Source organism: Epinephelus fuscoguttatus, linkage group LG2, assembly GCF_011397635.1.
Source record: "Epinephelus fuscoguttatus linkage group LG2, E.fuscoguttatus.final_Chr_v1".
Lineage (NCBI taxonomy): Eukaryota > Metazoa > Chordata > Actinopteri > Perciformes > Serranidae > Epinephelus > Epinephelus fuscoguttatus.
Window position 1 is genome coordinate 49,972,436 of NC_064753.1, and position 14,848 is coordinate 49,987,283.

At 38.5% G+C, this 14,848-nt stretch overlaps 2 protein-coding genes across 3 annotated transcripts in view; both read right to left on the reverse strand.

The window, feature by feature from the left end:
• LOC125880938 (dynein regulatory complex protein 1-like) overlaps positions 1 to 14,848 on the reverse strand; it is a 480,097-nt gene that overhangs the window by 318,934 nt on the left and 146,315 nt on the right. The window lies entirely within an intron of this gene.
• Positions 349 to 6,880, reverse strand: pole3 (polymerase (DNA directed), epsilon 3 (p17 subunit)). The gene is made up of 5 exons (XM_049564304.1): positions 6,717 to 6,880; positions 6,450 to 6,577; positions 4,332 to 4,417; positions 3,990 to 4,108; positions 349 to 2,924 (listed from the first exon to the last, which is right to left on the reverse strand). The coding sequence occupies exons 2-5, from the start codon at positions 6,513 to 6,515 to the stop codon at positions 2,743 to 2,745; spliced, it is 453 nt and encodes a 150-aa protein (XP_049420261.1). The 5' UTR covers positions 6,516 to 6,577; positions 6,717 to 6,880; the 3' UTR covers positions 349 to 2,742.

The following is a 14,848-nucleotide window of genomic DNA, read 5'->3' on the forward strand; positions in this document are numbered from 1 at the left end:
TTTTTCTTTTCAATTGTTATAGTAAAGTTGCTCTTAACTTTGATTCTGATTGACATTTAAAAGTCTTGAATCTACTTGCTGTAGGAACCCTGAAATACTTCTTGCGCCACTGCTGGTCATCACGTGACACAAAAGTCTCAAAGTAAAATAAAACCTGTGGATGCAGTTTGCAGTGAACAATATGAAGACGCAACAATGAAACGCATCAAGATGGAGGTTCATTCAAGCCGCTGTCAGACTTGTTTGAACCTTCATGTCTGAACTTTCTTGACCTGCACAATTATCTTTCAAATTGACAAACATGATTCATGGCACAGTTCAGTCAAGATGAGGAAATGATTTGTACCTTGCCGTTTACTACTGCACAGGTTTATTCACTTTTACCACCAACACTGCAAAGTTAAAATACCAAATAATCATAAAGAGCTGACTGCAGAGAAGCCACTTTAAGGTAAAACATATTAATTACTACTTATTTAGACCTATTAGTAATGTTGATGACTAATTTAGACTTAACAGGCTGTGTTACCTTCATGTAAAGTTCAAATATGTTGGCGACCCCTGTCCTTGTTCAAATAAAATGGGTTGCACACAACACCCTTAACTCTTCTCCTTCAGGTTCTCATAAAATGTTCACTTAAGTATTTCTGGTTTTCTTGTCTTTGCTTTTGATATTTTTTCACTGAAAAACTATACTGTAAAATCTTTCAATGCAGTAAACAAGTTTTTCCTTAACTAAGGAAACCTTTTAAGGGATTCTGTGCAACTGTGTCCCTCAGCTAAGGAGAAATTAAACCTTTTAAGTGTCATACTTGAGGTGTTTTGTGCAAGCGGTCCCTGGTCTTTGGTCATTTGACACTGAACACTAAAATGTTTGAAACGTTGCATCGTGAGCATGAACTGTGAACAGCCAGTTATTTTTAGTTATGAGTCTTTTTTATAACTTTAAGAAGTCCGACTGAACTCTCAGCAAACTAAGGATTTATCTGCTTTGTGACAGAATATTCAGCAGGTTTTATTCCAGTTTAAATCTGAAGATCCATGAACATCACTCTGACTGCAGCTGCAGTGAACACGTCGTGTCTGCGTCAGTGGAGTCACGTTTGCAGGATGGAGGACTGAGCTGGGCTGTGGTGGGTGTGAGGGGTTGTCAGGGTCGCTCATGATTCACTGCAGTTTTGCTTTTCATACAAAATATTTATTGCAAATCTCAGCCACTCATATACAATCCTACAAAAGTATAAATGCTTCAAAAACTCAGCAGATCAGGAACAAAGAGGAACCGCACGCAGACACACTGCTGCAGCTGTTCATGCTCAACTCATGTCGTCCAACACAACAGGTTTTAACTAACAGTCGTTACAGGTGTGAAGCTTCCAATGTAGAATTTATCACATGTAGCTGTTGGACGCTCGGTATCTGCTGCTAGTAGTTTGTCAAACTGTTTGTGTGTTAGTAGGAAAACACCTAGTTACTGAACAAAACACAAATCCAGCCAGCACGCTAAATTCAGAACAAGTGTAGAAGCCTTGAATCAAAACTTCAGGTCAGATTTTGTTGTCTTGGATCAAAAAGTTCCTGATTTAAATCCATGTTTTACAAATATTAGACTGTTTCTTATTTTTGGCAGCGTGTTCTACAAACTTCTTCCTTTTGCATGGCGTCTAACATTTGAGAACTTTGGATTCTTTGTCAAATAAAAAACACATCAGTCCAGTCGCCAGAAGAAAATGTTGGCATCGTACGTTCCTATAAACCATGAATACATTTCATACGAATCAAATCAACGTTTTTTAAATTGACCTACTGTATGAGCTGCCTGTCCTCAGGAGGTGGAGGGGACGGTGGACAAGCTGCAGACCAAAAAAACAAAAAAATCAACTGTTTTTCAGTGAGTCAAAGCTTCGTCTTCCATGTGGATGTTTTTAGGGACTAGTCGCTATTTTTCTACCGAGGACAGCAGCACAAAAAGCAGCTGTTCTTTACCGAGACATTGCTGTATTTCCTGCTGGGACACTGCCACAAAGAACCGGTATATTAAGCCAGAGCACGACCTTTTCCCCACCGTGACGAGTGTTTTTTCTTTGTGCCTAAACATAAACACAACCTGGAGCAACATCACTTCTTTTTGTGCTGCTTTCAGGTGCCTTTCACAAGTATTTAACCACAGCATTGTTTAAATGTAAAGTTTAAATGCTACATAATAACGTACGAAGGTAACGTATCTGTGTTTTGCAGAAACATAAAATGCCAACATTTATTCTGGCGACTAGACTGAGTATGTTTCTTAACCTGAAGGTGAAACTTTTCAGAACTATTCCTACCTGAACGCAGGTCAAACTACCGTCTGTGTTGTCACTTCCTTCTGTGGTAAACTGACTGAAAAGTGTATTAACTAAGTGTAACTGAATCTTTGAGTTTAACTTTCTGAACTACTGAATGTCGCTTCCTGTCGGGAACGTTCGTATCAAAAGGTGACGCGGATATTTACACAAAAATACAAAACGGACAAAGATGCAGGAAGTGCAGGACGTGGTTTGACCTTGTGCTTTGTTTCTTATCAGGTTGGAAGACGGCAGCTGCACAGAGAAGTACGTTATTAAGGGAGCTCCGCCTCCTTAGAGCTCGCCGTGCTGCACTGTGAACCTGGATGTGTTGATTCATGGCCGAGCGTCACTTAAACGCATCACGTCCAGGCCGGTGACCGGAGTGCATTTCATCGTTCGTATCATCAGAGCTTCGTCAGTTCTCCACCTCCTCCTCCTCGGCTTCGTTCTCAGCTTCAGGTTCGTCCTCCATGCGCTCTTCCTCCTCCTCCTCCTCCTCCTCTCTGCTCTTATCGTTCTCAGAGTCAGCCTTCTTCTCTTTGTCTTTACGCTTCTGCTCGGACACTTCCTTCTTTCCCTTCTGGCCCTTCTTGTACACTGTAGAGGAACACAGACACCATCATCATCATCATCATCATCATCATCGGCGGCATTATCACCACTCTGCATTGTGTGACACACTCAGGTTTACATTCACTGATTTATTTTTACAAATTCAGACTGTAAAAGCATGTTGAGGTCACATGACCTGACCTTGACTGAGCCCACCTGTGTCCACACTGAACGACACACTGAGCCACACACACACACACACACACACACACACACACACACACACACTGTGACACAAATGTTTTGGCAGTTTCACATGTTGCTCTGATGTCAGTCGGTGTTTTTCTTTCCTCCTGGTGCACTAATAACGAAATTTGACACTGGCGTAGTGCTATACTGCGAGAAAACTGTTTAAGTTGACAGTGATGGATAGTTAGATATTGATAAAAATAAATGAAACAATATTGAACTGACAGAGCTCTTGAAATGATCGTGGGCATGGTGAAGAGCTGTGTAGGCGTCTTAAAAGCATATCCAGCTGTTCATGATATTTCCTTCCTAATATCAAAATCTCTATTTTCATGCATATTGGATGAGTGATCTTTCTGTCTGAACTTGGAAGCTCTTGTAATGCGTCATCTCATCCTGCACATGGTTGCGCCTCAACATTTCATAGTACACTTCTAATATCACATAACAGCAGCGGATGGAGACGGGCGTTCATTTACAGATTTCCTTGGAATTCAGTTAGTTTGTGCCACATTTGGAGGAAAAGCTTTTACTTTTTCATAAAAGTCCTGACAGAAGTGTTCGTGCACAGAGTCGGACCTGTAACGTTTCTGAATGCAGTCATATCCACATCATTAAATACGCAGAGATAATAATGCATGTTTTATTCTGCCCGATTAAGAGCAGTGTAGAAATGAACAAGTATTAATTATGATGTCTATGGGAGGTGCATTCTGCAGTCTCTGTTTTTGAAATTCAAGTCAGTGACAGTCAAACTCTCTGTGGTTTAAAGTTCGAATATCTGCACGGGCAGTTCGACTGTAGCTGAGTGATCTCAACTTTGATTTTAGTTTAACACGTCTTTAATTCTGAAGTTCTGACCTTCCAGAGCTTCCCTGAGCGGCTCCAGGAATCTCTCAAACTCCATTTCCTCCATCGCAGCCAGAACATCTCCTGCGTTCAGAGTTTTCCGTTTGGCTTTCATGGCAAAGTTGTTCGCACTGTAACAACATCAGCAGAAAAGAAAAACATATTTTCAGTGAGTCAGTGGGATAATAAAACATTTCACAAATAATATTCAGGTCTTAAACTTGATAATTGAAACACTCTGTAAAGTTATAATAAGTTGACTCTGAGGCTTCTTGTTGTTTCTGTGTGAAACACTTTAACTCAACTGAAATTTATGAATCAATTTTCGACTGTTCGACTTTTTTTAATTCTTACCAGGATGTTGCATACAACACAAACACACTGGCAGCTTGGGAAATGGCTCTCCTGGCTTCTTTGGACACGTTCACCCCGTCTGGGAGCTGTGAGGAAAACAAACGGTGCGGAGGAGTTATCTCAGAGCTGCAGCAGAGATTCATGTTATCAGGAAACACAGGCAGGCTGAGCAATAAACATTTGTCCACTCAGGGACGACGGCGTCCTCAGAGAACAGTAACAATTAAACAGCTCTGGGGTTTTTCTTAATTAATATATATATATATATTTTTAAAGATATTTTTTGGGGCTTTTTAGCTTTTAATGTATAGGACAGACAAACGTGAAGGGGGAAGAGAGAGAGGGAGTGACATGCAGCAAAGGGCCGCCGTGGCAACAGCCTTGTACATGGGGCGCCTGCTCTACCACTAAGCCACCGACGCCTCAATTAATATTTTTTTTAAATGAAAACACTAAACTTTTGCAGTTAATTTGGAAACTGATCACATGTTGTGTTTAAAGTCGTGATCTGTAAAGTAACTATAGATTTGAAATAAATATCGTGCTGTAAACTCTTTGAAACGTAGTAAAGTAGCTTTGAATGGAAATATTTCAGTGAAGTATATTCACCTCAAAATGCTGTTTTAAGTAAATATGTTGAAGGCTCTGTGACAAACGTGCTGTTTGTTGTTGTTTTTCTGTTTCTGGTGAAGCATCATTATTTTGTACTTCTGGCCTGTTTGTCATATTTTTTTTAGACATGTATCACTGAGGGGGATTTATTAGAGTTTTTCTTACATCGTCCCTTCCTCTCAGTTTTGTTGTCATGTTTTTGAACTAGTATCAGTGAGTCTGAACCTTTGAGTGTTCACACATATCTTTTATTTTTCAGTTTCTGCCACTTTATGTGCAGGTTTGTCTCAATATATAATAATTCTTACTTCAATCCACCGTTGTTTCCTTTCTATTTATTTGGCATTGAACCTTTTTGATTGTTACTAAATACATTAATTATTCATAGTATATATTTATGTCATTTTCATTTTTATCAATGTGGGGGTTTTTTGTCTAGTAGGGCTATACCAATATATCATGTGACCTGTGTCACATGACCCTCACATGAGCTCTTAAATTGCACACCTGTTTCCAATTCATTCTACACCTGATGAAGATTCTCTGGTTGAAACGTGTCTGTTTATCCACGTGTTAATAAAAGATTTTAAAATACAGTCAGAGCACCTCAGATGTATTTCAGACTGCCTGCCTGCACCGTGCAGTTTTACACTGAGTGAGCAGGTCAGTCGCTGTTTTTTATCTTATAAACAAGGACAAATTTTATATTTTTACTTAAATATACAAATTAAAGTTAAGAGGTTAAGTTAAGTCAAGTAACGGTACATTTTTCTTTGCATCCTGGTGTACAGTGTCACACTTTTCTCAGTGGCATTTCTACACAATCTATTTCTCCCAATATTTGGTACATTTTTCTCGCTCAAGTCTTAAAATAAAATTAAGTATTTCCATACAGTATATTTCATTTATAATCCCCAGCCATTGGGCCGATGTTGGAGGACCAACTTGAAACCATTTGTGAGTTATGTCTTTCCTGCTACCTGCCAAAGGTATCTTTAATAAATATTTATTTTTGTGTGGGACAGTTTCAGGTATTACTCTGTAGAAGATGAGAAGTCTCACTCATCTCAAATTATCTCACTCATCTCAGCTGCAATCTCTCCCCAGTATGGTTGAATTTTTGGGCCCAGAAAACACAATACAACAACATGATGCTTCAGTAATAACTATCTGATAATATTATTAATTAATTTATCAGTCAGGAGACATTTTATTTGTAGTTTTAATACTTTATGCAGACTTTTGTACTTTTACTTTATTAAGATAATTAATGGAAGACTTTTATTAAACAGAGTATTTTTACATCGTGGTACTTTTACTTGAGTCCAGTCTGTGAGTACTTTGATTACAGTCTGTGAGTACTTTGATTACAGTCTCTGAGTACTTTGAGTACAGTCTGTGAGTACTTTGATTACAGTCTGTGAGTACTTTGAGTACAGTCTGTGAGTACTTTGATTACAGTCTGTGAGTACTTTGATTACAGTCTGTGAGTACTTGGTGTCTCACCGCCTCCTTGATGATGCGTGTGATCACCGCGTTGGGCAGGTTCAGGTCTTCGGGTCTCTCCGCCATCTCTGTCGCCGGTCACCGAGTGCTTCAGCCCGCTGTGTACCGTCAGTCACGATCACCGTCACCTGTGGTGTAAAGCAGGAGAGAGCCGGTGGATGCTAACAGATTAGCACCGTTGTGTTAGCCTGCAGCTACCAAAAGTAGCTAGCTAACAATAGCAGCGCGCGCTGTGTCACAATAATAATCAGTTCTCACAGTACGAACCTGTGATCGATCAGATCGATTAGTTTGCCTTTTGATTGACAAGTTCAAACTGTGTCTGGAGTCGATCGCGTGTCCACCAGAACCGATTTGTTTTGGGACGTTTCCCGCGAACCTTCCAAGCACGAGCCCTCCTCCCTCACCTTTCAACTCCGACCTCTGACGTAGCCGGGACGTAAGGGTGTGTGACGTAATGACGCAAACACAGAAAATAATGGAAGCAAATAAAGTAATAGAAGAAACTAATGAAATAATCAAAATACCAAAAGCTTCAACATTATTACTACTATTAACACATAACGATTATTAACCATATAACTAATACGTTAGAGTTATTAACATTATTACTAACACATTACAAGTATTAAACAAACTAATACATTACATTTATTAACATTGTTATTAATACATTAATAAAGTATATGAAATTTAAAAAATTACATTATTACGAACACATTACAATTATTAACCCCCTTGCTAATACGTTACAGTTATCAATGTTATTACTAATACTTTAGAGTCATTATCTGTTACTAATACATAAAAGTTATTAACATTGTTATAAATACATTACAATTATTAACCATATTACTACTGCATTACAGTTATTAATGTTATTACAAATTACAGTTGTTAATCTTATTACTAATATGTTACAGTTATCAGCATTGTTATTAGTACATTACAATCATTAACCCTATTACTAATGCGTTACAGTTATTAACATTGTAATTAGAATATTAAATTATTACTAATACATAACGGTTATTGAAATTATTACTAACACATTACAATTACAATTATCAACCCTATTTTAACAAGTTACAGTTATTAATGTTATCAAAAAATAGAGCTATTAACATTTTTACTAATACATTACAATTATCAACCCTATTATTAATATGTTACATTTATTTACATTGTTATTAATACATTATGGTTATTAACATTATTACTAATTCTTTACAATTAACAATGATATTACTAACACATCACAGTCATTATCTTTGTTACATTACAGTTATAAATGTTACGAATATATTAACATTATTCAGTGAAAGGTTTGTGAGATTGGAACTATGAAATGTTTTTACATGAAAAATTACTTCAACTGTCAAATAAGATTAATTAACTAATTGTTTCAGCTGTATTTTATTATTATTATTACCATAATAATAATAATGATAATACAGCTGAAACAATTAGTTAGTCAGTAAGTGAATTAAAAGTAACATATGTGTTGCAGTTAAAACTGTCTTATAGCAGGTTTTTGTTCTGTAGAACATAAAAAACTAAAATCCCATCATAGCATAATTCACTGTATAAACTGTTGTGTAGTTTGATTTTTTTAACAAAACACTGACATTATTCTATAAACTAAATATTACATACAGTATGTATATTATTTATCATTTCTTCTTTTCCCTTTGACATTGTTCTGAATATTATAACTGAATGTCAGTCATCAGTGTTTTGGTAATGCTGTATATGAATATGGTCAGGCCAATGAAGTCTTTTAAATCTGAATTTACATCTGAATAAAAGTCTAAATATCAAGAGTGTGGCAGTTTTACAAATTTTACTATTTATTAATTTATATTTTGATTCATTACCATTTTTGTCTTAATTAAGAATAATCTAATGTTTTCCATATACAAACATGTGCGTGTGACTGTGAAAAATAATAATGTTTCCCTGCCTGTTAGCTGTGAGTGTCTTCACAGATAACGTCACATGTTTAAAGACCACAGCCAGTTATCAGTCGGCCACACACAGACAGCGCCCATTACAATATTAACTGAAACAATAAGGCTGCAGCTCTGCTCTCTGTAGGTTATTGTGTATTGTCGGAAAAATCTCATGAAAGACCAAAAACCAACAGAGACTGTCTCATTACAGGTACAATGTGTGTATCCAGATGTACTTTATTGATCCCAAATTGGTTAATTATGATGTTACAGCAGCTTCTGAGATGGAAAAAACACAGAACTACACCTATGACATTTGGTAGGGAATATCCTGACACAAGGGGAAAGTAGCAAAATAAGATTTGCGGGCTGTACACCATTTTTATTTCAAAATATACATCCCCCAAAAAAACAAAAAATGACTGTGTTTGACAGATTTTTATCAAAAAGTATTACTTTGTGTTTAACACCACTGCTTCACTTGTACATAGAAAACTTCTCAAGCTGATAAGCTTCACTTTGAACCCAAGTTGACTTTTCTATCTTGAATATTACACTTGCTTTGGCCTAAATTTGTCACTAAACCAGTCCAGTTTTCAGTCACTAGCCTTCCAGAGAGTCGACTTGCCTGCAATGTGAATCCAGAAGTCTTGAGTTCCCTAAAGTTTTATGTCAGAAATGTACAGAATGGGTCCCCAGCATTTAGAAACTGCCAGATGCTAACTTGATTATGTTGATATGCTGACTGATTAGTATAATCTCCTGTATAAACTATACTTCAGCGACTGCTTGGCCAATTCGAACAGTACTGGAGTGGTTTGGGAGTTACTGAGGACGATGAATCAATTTCTGACATTTTCAAAATTCAAAACAGCTGTTTAAACCAGATGTAGCCATATTCCAACTCTCTGAGGGGCTGATTTTGATTATGCTAAGTGGATTTAGAAGATTTGTAGGACACTGAATCGACTGGACTGAACAGATTTTAAAACACAAGTATACTCTTAATTATCAGAGCAGAAAACTTTATGTGCACTAGTTACACACTACGTCACAAGAACTTTCAAGCATGTCATGTCAGTGTGGGTTTCCTCCAGGTGCTCCAGCTTCCTCCCACAGTCCAAAGACATGCAGGTTAATTGGTGACTCTAAATTGTCCGTAGGTGTGAATGTGAGTGTGAATGGTTGTCTGTCTCTATGTGTCAGCCCTGTGATAGTCTGGCGACCTGTCCAGGGTGAACCCTGCCTCTCACCCAGTGTCAGCTGGGATAGGCTCCACCCTGATTAGCAGTTACAGCAGCCCAGATTATTATGGGATAGATTTCAACATAGCAGATTTGACAGCAAAACATTCAGCATAGCATTACAAAGATAAGTTTCAAGATAAGTAATGTTGTTTACTCCAAATTCCTCCCCTACCTATGTTATGTAAATTTGAAACAGTAACATCAGACCGGTTTTTGCCTCTTTTCAGGAGGCAGGAGTAAAAATCCAACATTTGTTGTGTTCTGGTTTCAGACAGTTGGAGAACAATTAGATAAAAATCAGGATGTAGCTCGACAGGATTCATTTTTTCCCCTGGCAACTGTCATGTTTTCCAAAATGATGAACAGATTTTTGATAATTCTGTTCTCTCTAATGTCTTTAAAAAAACAGCCCATATAGCTGCCGTAAATGAGATGAAATCTCCCTGGGAGAACATGCCACCGACCCCCCACAGGTTCAGACTGAGCCCCGAATGTTTACAACATCTGGTTCACAAAGTATCACCAGCCTTACTGTAACTGTCTGTACTGAAATTGAATTGAAACGCTTTCATATTTCCTGTCATAATTTCATTAACATTTAGATTCATCATCATTAAAAACAGATTCTTAAAAAAGTAAGAAATAGGTGGTTAAAATGTAACTTTAGTTAAAAAAAAAAAGATTTAAAATATACCACCTTTGAAAATACTGTTCAGTTAAAGAAAAATGTTTGTTCTTTATGTAGTTTATTTGGATCTAAAGTAATAGCTCACATTCAGGGGGTCGCACCTGTTGCATTATGGGCTAAGGCAGTATGGCGGCAGAGAGCGCCAACATGGCTACAGAGCAGATTCCCATCATGGTTACAAAGGAAGTGCATACAGCCCCTAATAATAATATTCTGCATGGTCCAAGAGGCGCACATGGTAATAGTCATTTTGCACCTTTATTTGGTTTGTATCTGATTATGATATTTGTTTAAGTGGCCTGTGTACAAAGTATGTTTTTCTGTTGCTGTGCTAACTTTTTGGGACCTGTCTATTATCAGAAAATTTCCATAAGACAAGAAGATATTCAACGAACTGTGATATCAAATTTCTTCTTGACTATCTATAAATATTAGGGCTATAAAATGAGCATTCATTAAATTACTGAGACTCTTTAGAAAACTAAACTAAATATACGTTACCTGCCGTTACCTGCAGTGATCACACTCTCCCACTCACCTCGTCACACATTATTTGCAGTGTGCACATGAATATTAAAAACCCTGACTGGGCAGACTTCCAGCTCTGCTCACACCTTCATCACAGAGTGGAGAAGGTCAGGGTTTGTTGGGGGGGATTTAGGTGGTTTCCATGGCAGCTGGCTTCCTCACACATGCAGGAGGTGATGCAGCCCACACATTGTAAAGCTCTCTGTAGAGTAGGCTATGCAATGAAAGGCGAACTAATACGCCCACCGAGTTCAAGCTTCTGTGGCTGATTTCTGGGCAGCACTCCAGGATACGAAAGTTTCCTCAGCTGAGTTATCTGTGTTGTTGGAGCCGTCACTTTCATTGTGTTTATTTGACATCATCCACAGGTCGCTGCAGAAGGGAAACTCATTAACAAACATGTCGAAGCAGATCAGCAACACAAGATATGATTATTGGTTTTTCAGTCAATGTTTGAGGAGGAGTTTATACTGCACTACATCAACTCAGCAGCCCTCCACAAATGCACTTATTTCTTAACCCTGTAATGTTCTGCTCACTCCTCTGGTAGAGCACATTCTGAGTCACTATATCTTAATGAAAAATGTGTTAAACTGTACTCAACCGGACTGAGCTATCTCTGCCATTCGGTTTGGGTGTGCTATACTAATAATAATAATAATAATAATAATAATAATAATAATACATGCTAAAAAAATCCACTAGATGTTGTTGTTTCTGTAAATAGTCCAACTTTTTCAGCCTGTTCTCACTCCGAAGTCATGAAACGGACACTTTGTCAGTGATTTCAGTGGCAGACACCAATGCCAAAAGCCACCTCTCATGATGTTATCATACACTGCCGATTGGCGAGACTGCACCTGTCGTGGCAGCATGATACGTAGACAGTTAGCATCAGTTCATAATGTGGTCAGACAGCACCTGTCACGGTGGTATGATACACCACAGGATGGTGTCAGTTTGAAACTCTGCCAGTAACGACACAATAAAAGCTGGAGAGTCCCTACAGGTGGGCGGGAGGGGAGGTGGATGGGTCCAACACACCCCGAACTTTCACCCAGGAACCTGGTGTTCACTTCCTGAATGAATGTAGAGTCAAACCATGCTGTTATTTTCTAACCTAACCACAAACTTCTGGTGACGTCCTGGTGTTGGTTGCAGCGATATGTGGGGGGCACCCAGTAGCTGGTAGAGCTCGTAGAGCATGCACCCCATGCACCAACTTGCCACAGCAGCCAGGGGCTCGATTCTGACCCATGGCCTCCTGCTGCATGTCATCCCCTCCCTCTGTCCTTCATGCTTCTTCAAGGCACAATGAAAATAAAAGCTTATTTCAAAGATGGGTGTGGTGTGAGCAGGGGTGACAGAAGTAGACAGGTAAGAAGTAGGAAAGGGACCCCCCACTTTACGCCCCTGGTACACATTCATTTCATTTTATGGAGCAGTTTTTTGTTTTTTGTCTGTTTTTGAGATGGTCTCTAATTCAACGTATATTTTAGGTGTGTTTTTTCTGCATGTTTAAATATGATCATGTGTTCAATGTTATGAGACACTAAAACAAAATGCTGGTAAGTCGGTGATAAATGGATTGAGTCTTAGCAGCCACTCTGAGTGCTTCACACTACCGGCAAGCAGAGTTCTTCTTCATAGAACGGAGTTTGTCGCATGTCTAAAAATAAATACGACTTCACGTTATGCCAATCATATTCGCACAAACTTTCGTCCATCATTAAAATTTTCGGAACAGGTTCGATTTTGTGTGTTTTTTGCATCAGTCAGAGCCTTTAGAGACGTTTGACCAAGAATCAGTGAAGAAAATGTGGCGGCGGGACACAGCTGAGACAAGACAGAGGAACAGGGCGTACAGAATCATTCATTACTCAGACAGGTCACATTCAGCAGGACAGATAGTAATATTCAGGTGGATGATGATGAAGAGGAGGAGGATGAGGACAGCAAACACAATGTGGAGGACAGCTCCACCCCTTCATGCAGCTGCAGTGCCGAATCAAAGACAGGGAGGAAGTGACAACAGCCAGGTAACTCCAGTGGAGAGAGGCAAAGGAGGAAAAGTGTCTTGTTGCGAATTTTCACAACAAATAGAACAATAAAATGCATCAGAATCAGTGTGTGAAGGTTTTTTGGATGGCGGTTTACAAAAACGCATCTGAAAACGCAGACTCATTGTGCAAAGGCCTTAACACAAAGATGGGTGTGGTCTGAGCAGGGGTGACAGAAGTAGACAGGTAAGAATTACACATTCATTTGAAGTCATGCATTGCTGTTATCGCTGCCTGAGTGATCCCATATGTAGCAGACAGTCTGTTTTGAGATGGTCTTTAATTCAACATTTATTTTAACTGTTTTTCTTCATGTTTAAATATATTTCATGAGTTTGATGTCATGAGACACTAAAACAAAATGCTGGTAAGTCAGTGATAAATGGACTGAGTCTCAGCAACCATTCAAAGTGCTTCACACTACAGACACACTGTTCACTTCATTCACACAGTGATACGCTGATGGCCGAGGCTACAGATGCCATCTGCTCATCATCCTGCCCAAGGAAACTTCAACATGTAGGCTGCAGGGGTCAGAGGTCACACCACCCACCTTGCCATTGGCAGAGGGCCGCTCTTCGTCCTGAGACACAGAAATATAATAAAAGTCCAATAAAGAGATGAACTGAAGTGCTGCAGTGCTGTGTCTTTATTTGTGACCTGTAAAATGATGAACTTACAGTTGTACAGGAAGAAATGTTCTGCAGGAAGTAGTTTTTTTTCAGTTATTGTTTCTATCAGGGAACAAATGATTCATGCAAACTGAGCAAAACACAAAAAGTTTCAACATTAAGAAGAATTATAACCCAACAATATAATGTATATTATTCTAAAATGGGGCATTCTGCATTATGAGTAATTTAGTTTTAGTAATTTAAGTATATTTTAATGCTAATACTTATGTCACTTAAGTAAAATTTTGAAAGCAGTGAAGTATTTTACTATGGTATCACTACTTTTACACAAGTAAAAGATCTGAATACTCCCTCCAGCACTGGATAGGCTACATACTACTACTACTACTACTACTACTACCAGGCTACTACTAATAGCTATTGTTTTTATATTGTGTGGGTATGCACTAAAAAAAACTCAATAAGTTCACGTCAAAGGATAAATCAGTGTTGTGGAACAATGAGCTGTGTCTGTCTAGCTGGAGCATTATTGTCTGGTTCTGCAGAGGAAGAACTGAGGAACAGCCTATTTGCACATTAACAGGTGGTGAGTGTAGGGACATTAAAACAATAATAGAGTAAACAGGAGAAGTCATAAGGTCTGGGTGTGGTTCTTAGTTCCTTGTTCTCACCTGTTTTAAGGTTCTGCATTGATCTATTGTTTAGTAAGAGGAGAAATCATAAGGTGTAGATGTGGTTCTAAGATTCAATTGTAACCCTTTTCTAGTGAGGTTCTATGTCAGTCCATCATCTGGTTCTGTTGAGGAAGAACTTAGGAACTACACAATGGGCATCAAAGTGATAGTCCAGTAAATAAAAGAACAGAAGAGGATGGCCCTTGGGTTAATAGTGCAGTAAATGGGAGAAATAAAGTTTAGATGTGGTGTAAGTTCCCTTATAGCCTGTTTTAGTGAGGTTCTGCAGGGATCCATTGTCTGGTTCTGTAGACAAAGAAATGAGAAATAATAGCGGATGGATGTTAGGTTGATATTGCAGTAAAAGGGAGAAGTCATGAGGTGAAGGTGTGGTTCTAAGTTCACTTGTAGCCTGTTCGAGTGAGGTCCTGCATGGATTCATCGTCTGGTTCTGTAGAGGACGAACTGAGGAACTGAAGAGAATGGACATCACAATAAAGGTTGCAAGATCTAGATGTAGTTCTAAGTTTCATTAGCCTGCTCTCGTGAGGTTTATGGATCCATCGTCTGGTTCTGTGGAAGGAGAACTTAGGAACTAAAGTGGATGGACATCGG

Excerpts from the sequence above, each read along its gene's own strand:
- pole3 (XM_049564304.1), bottom strand. The coding sequence starts at position 6,515 with ATGGCGGAGAGACCCGAAGACCTGAACCTGCCCAACGCGGTGATCACA. Across the intron at positions 4,418-6,449 it reads CACGCATCATCAAGGAGGCG|CTCCCAGACGGGGTGAACGT; the intron begins GTGAGACACCAA and ends TTTTCCTCACAG. Across the intron at positions 2,925-3,989 it reads GCTCAGGGAAGCTCTGGAAG|TGTACAAGAAGGGCCAGAAG; the intron begins GTCAGAACTTCA and ends GTTCCTCTACAG.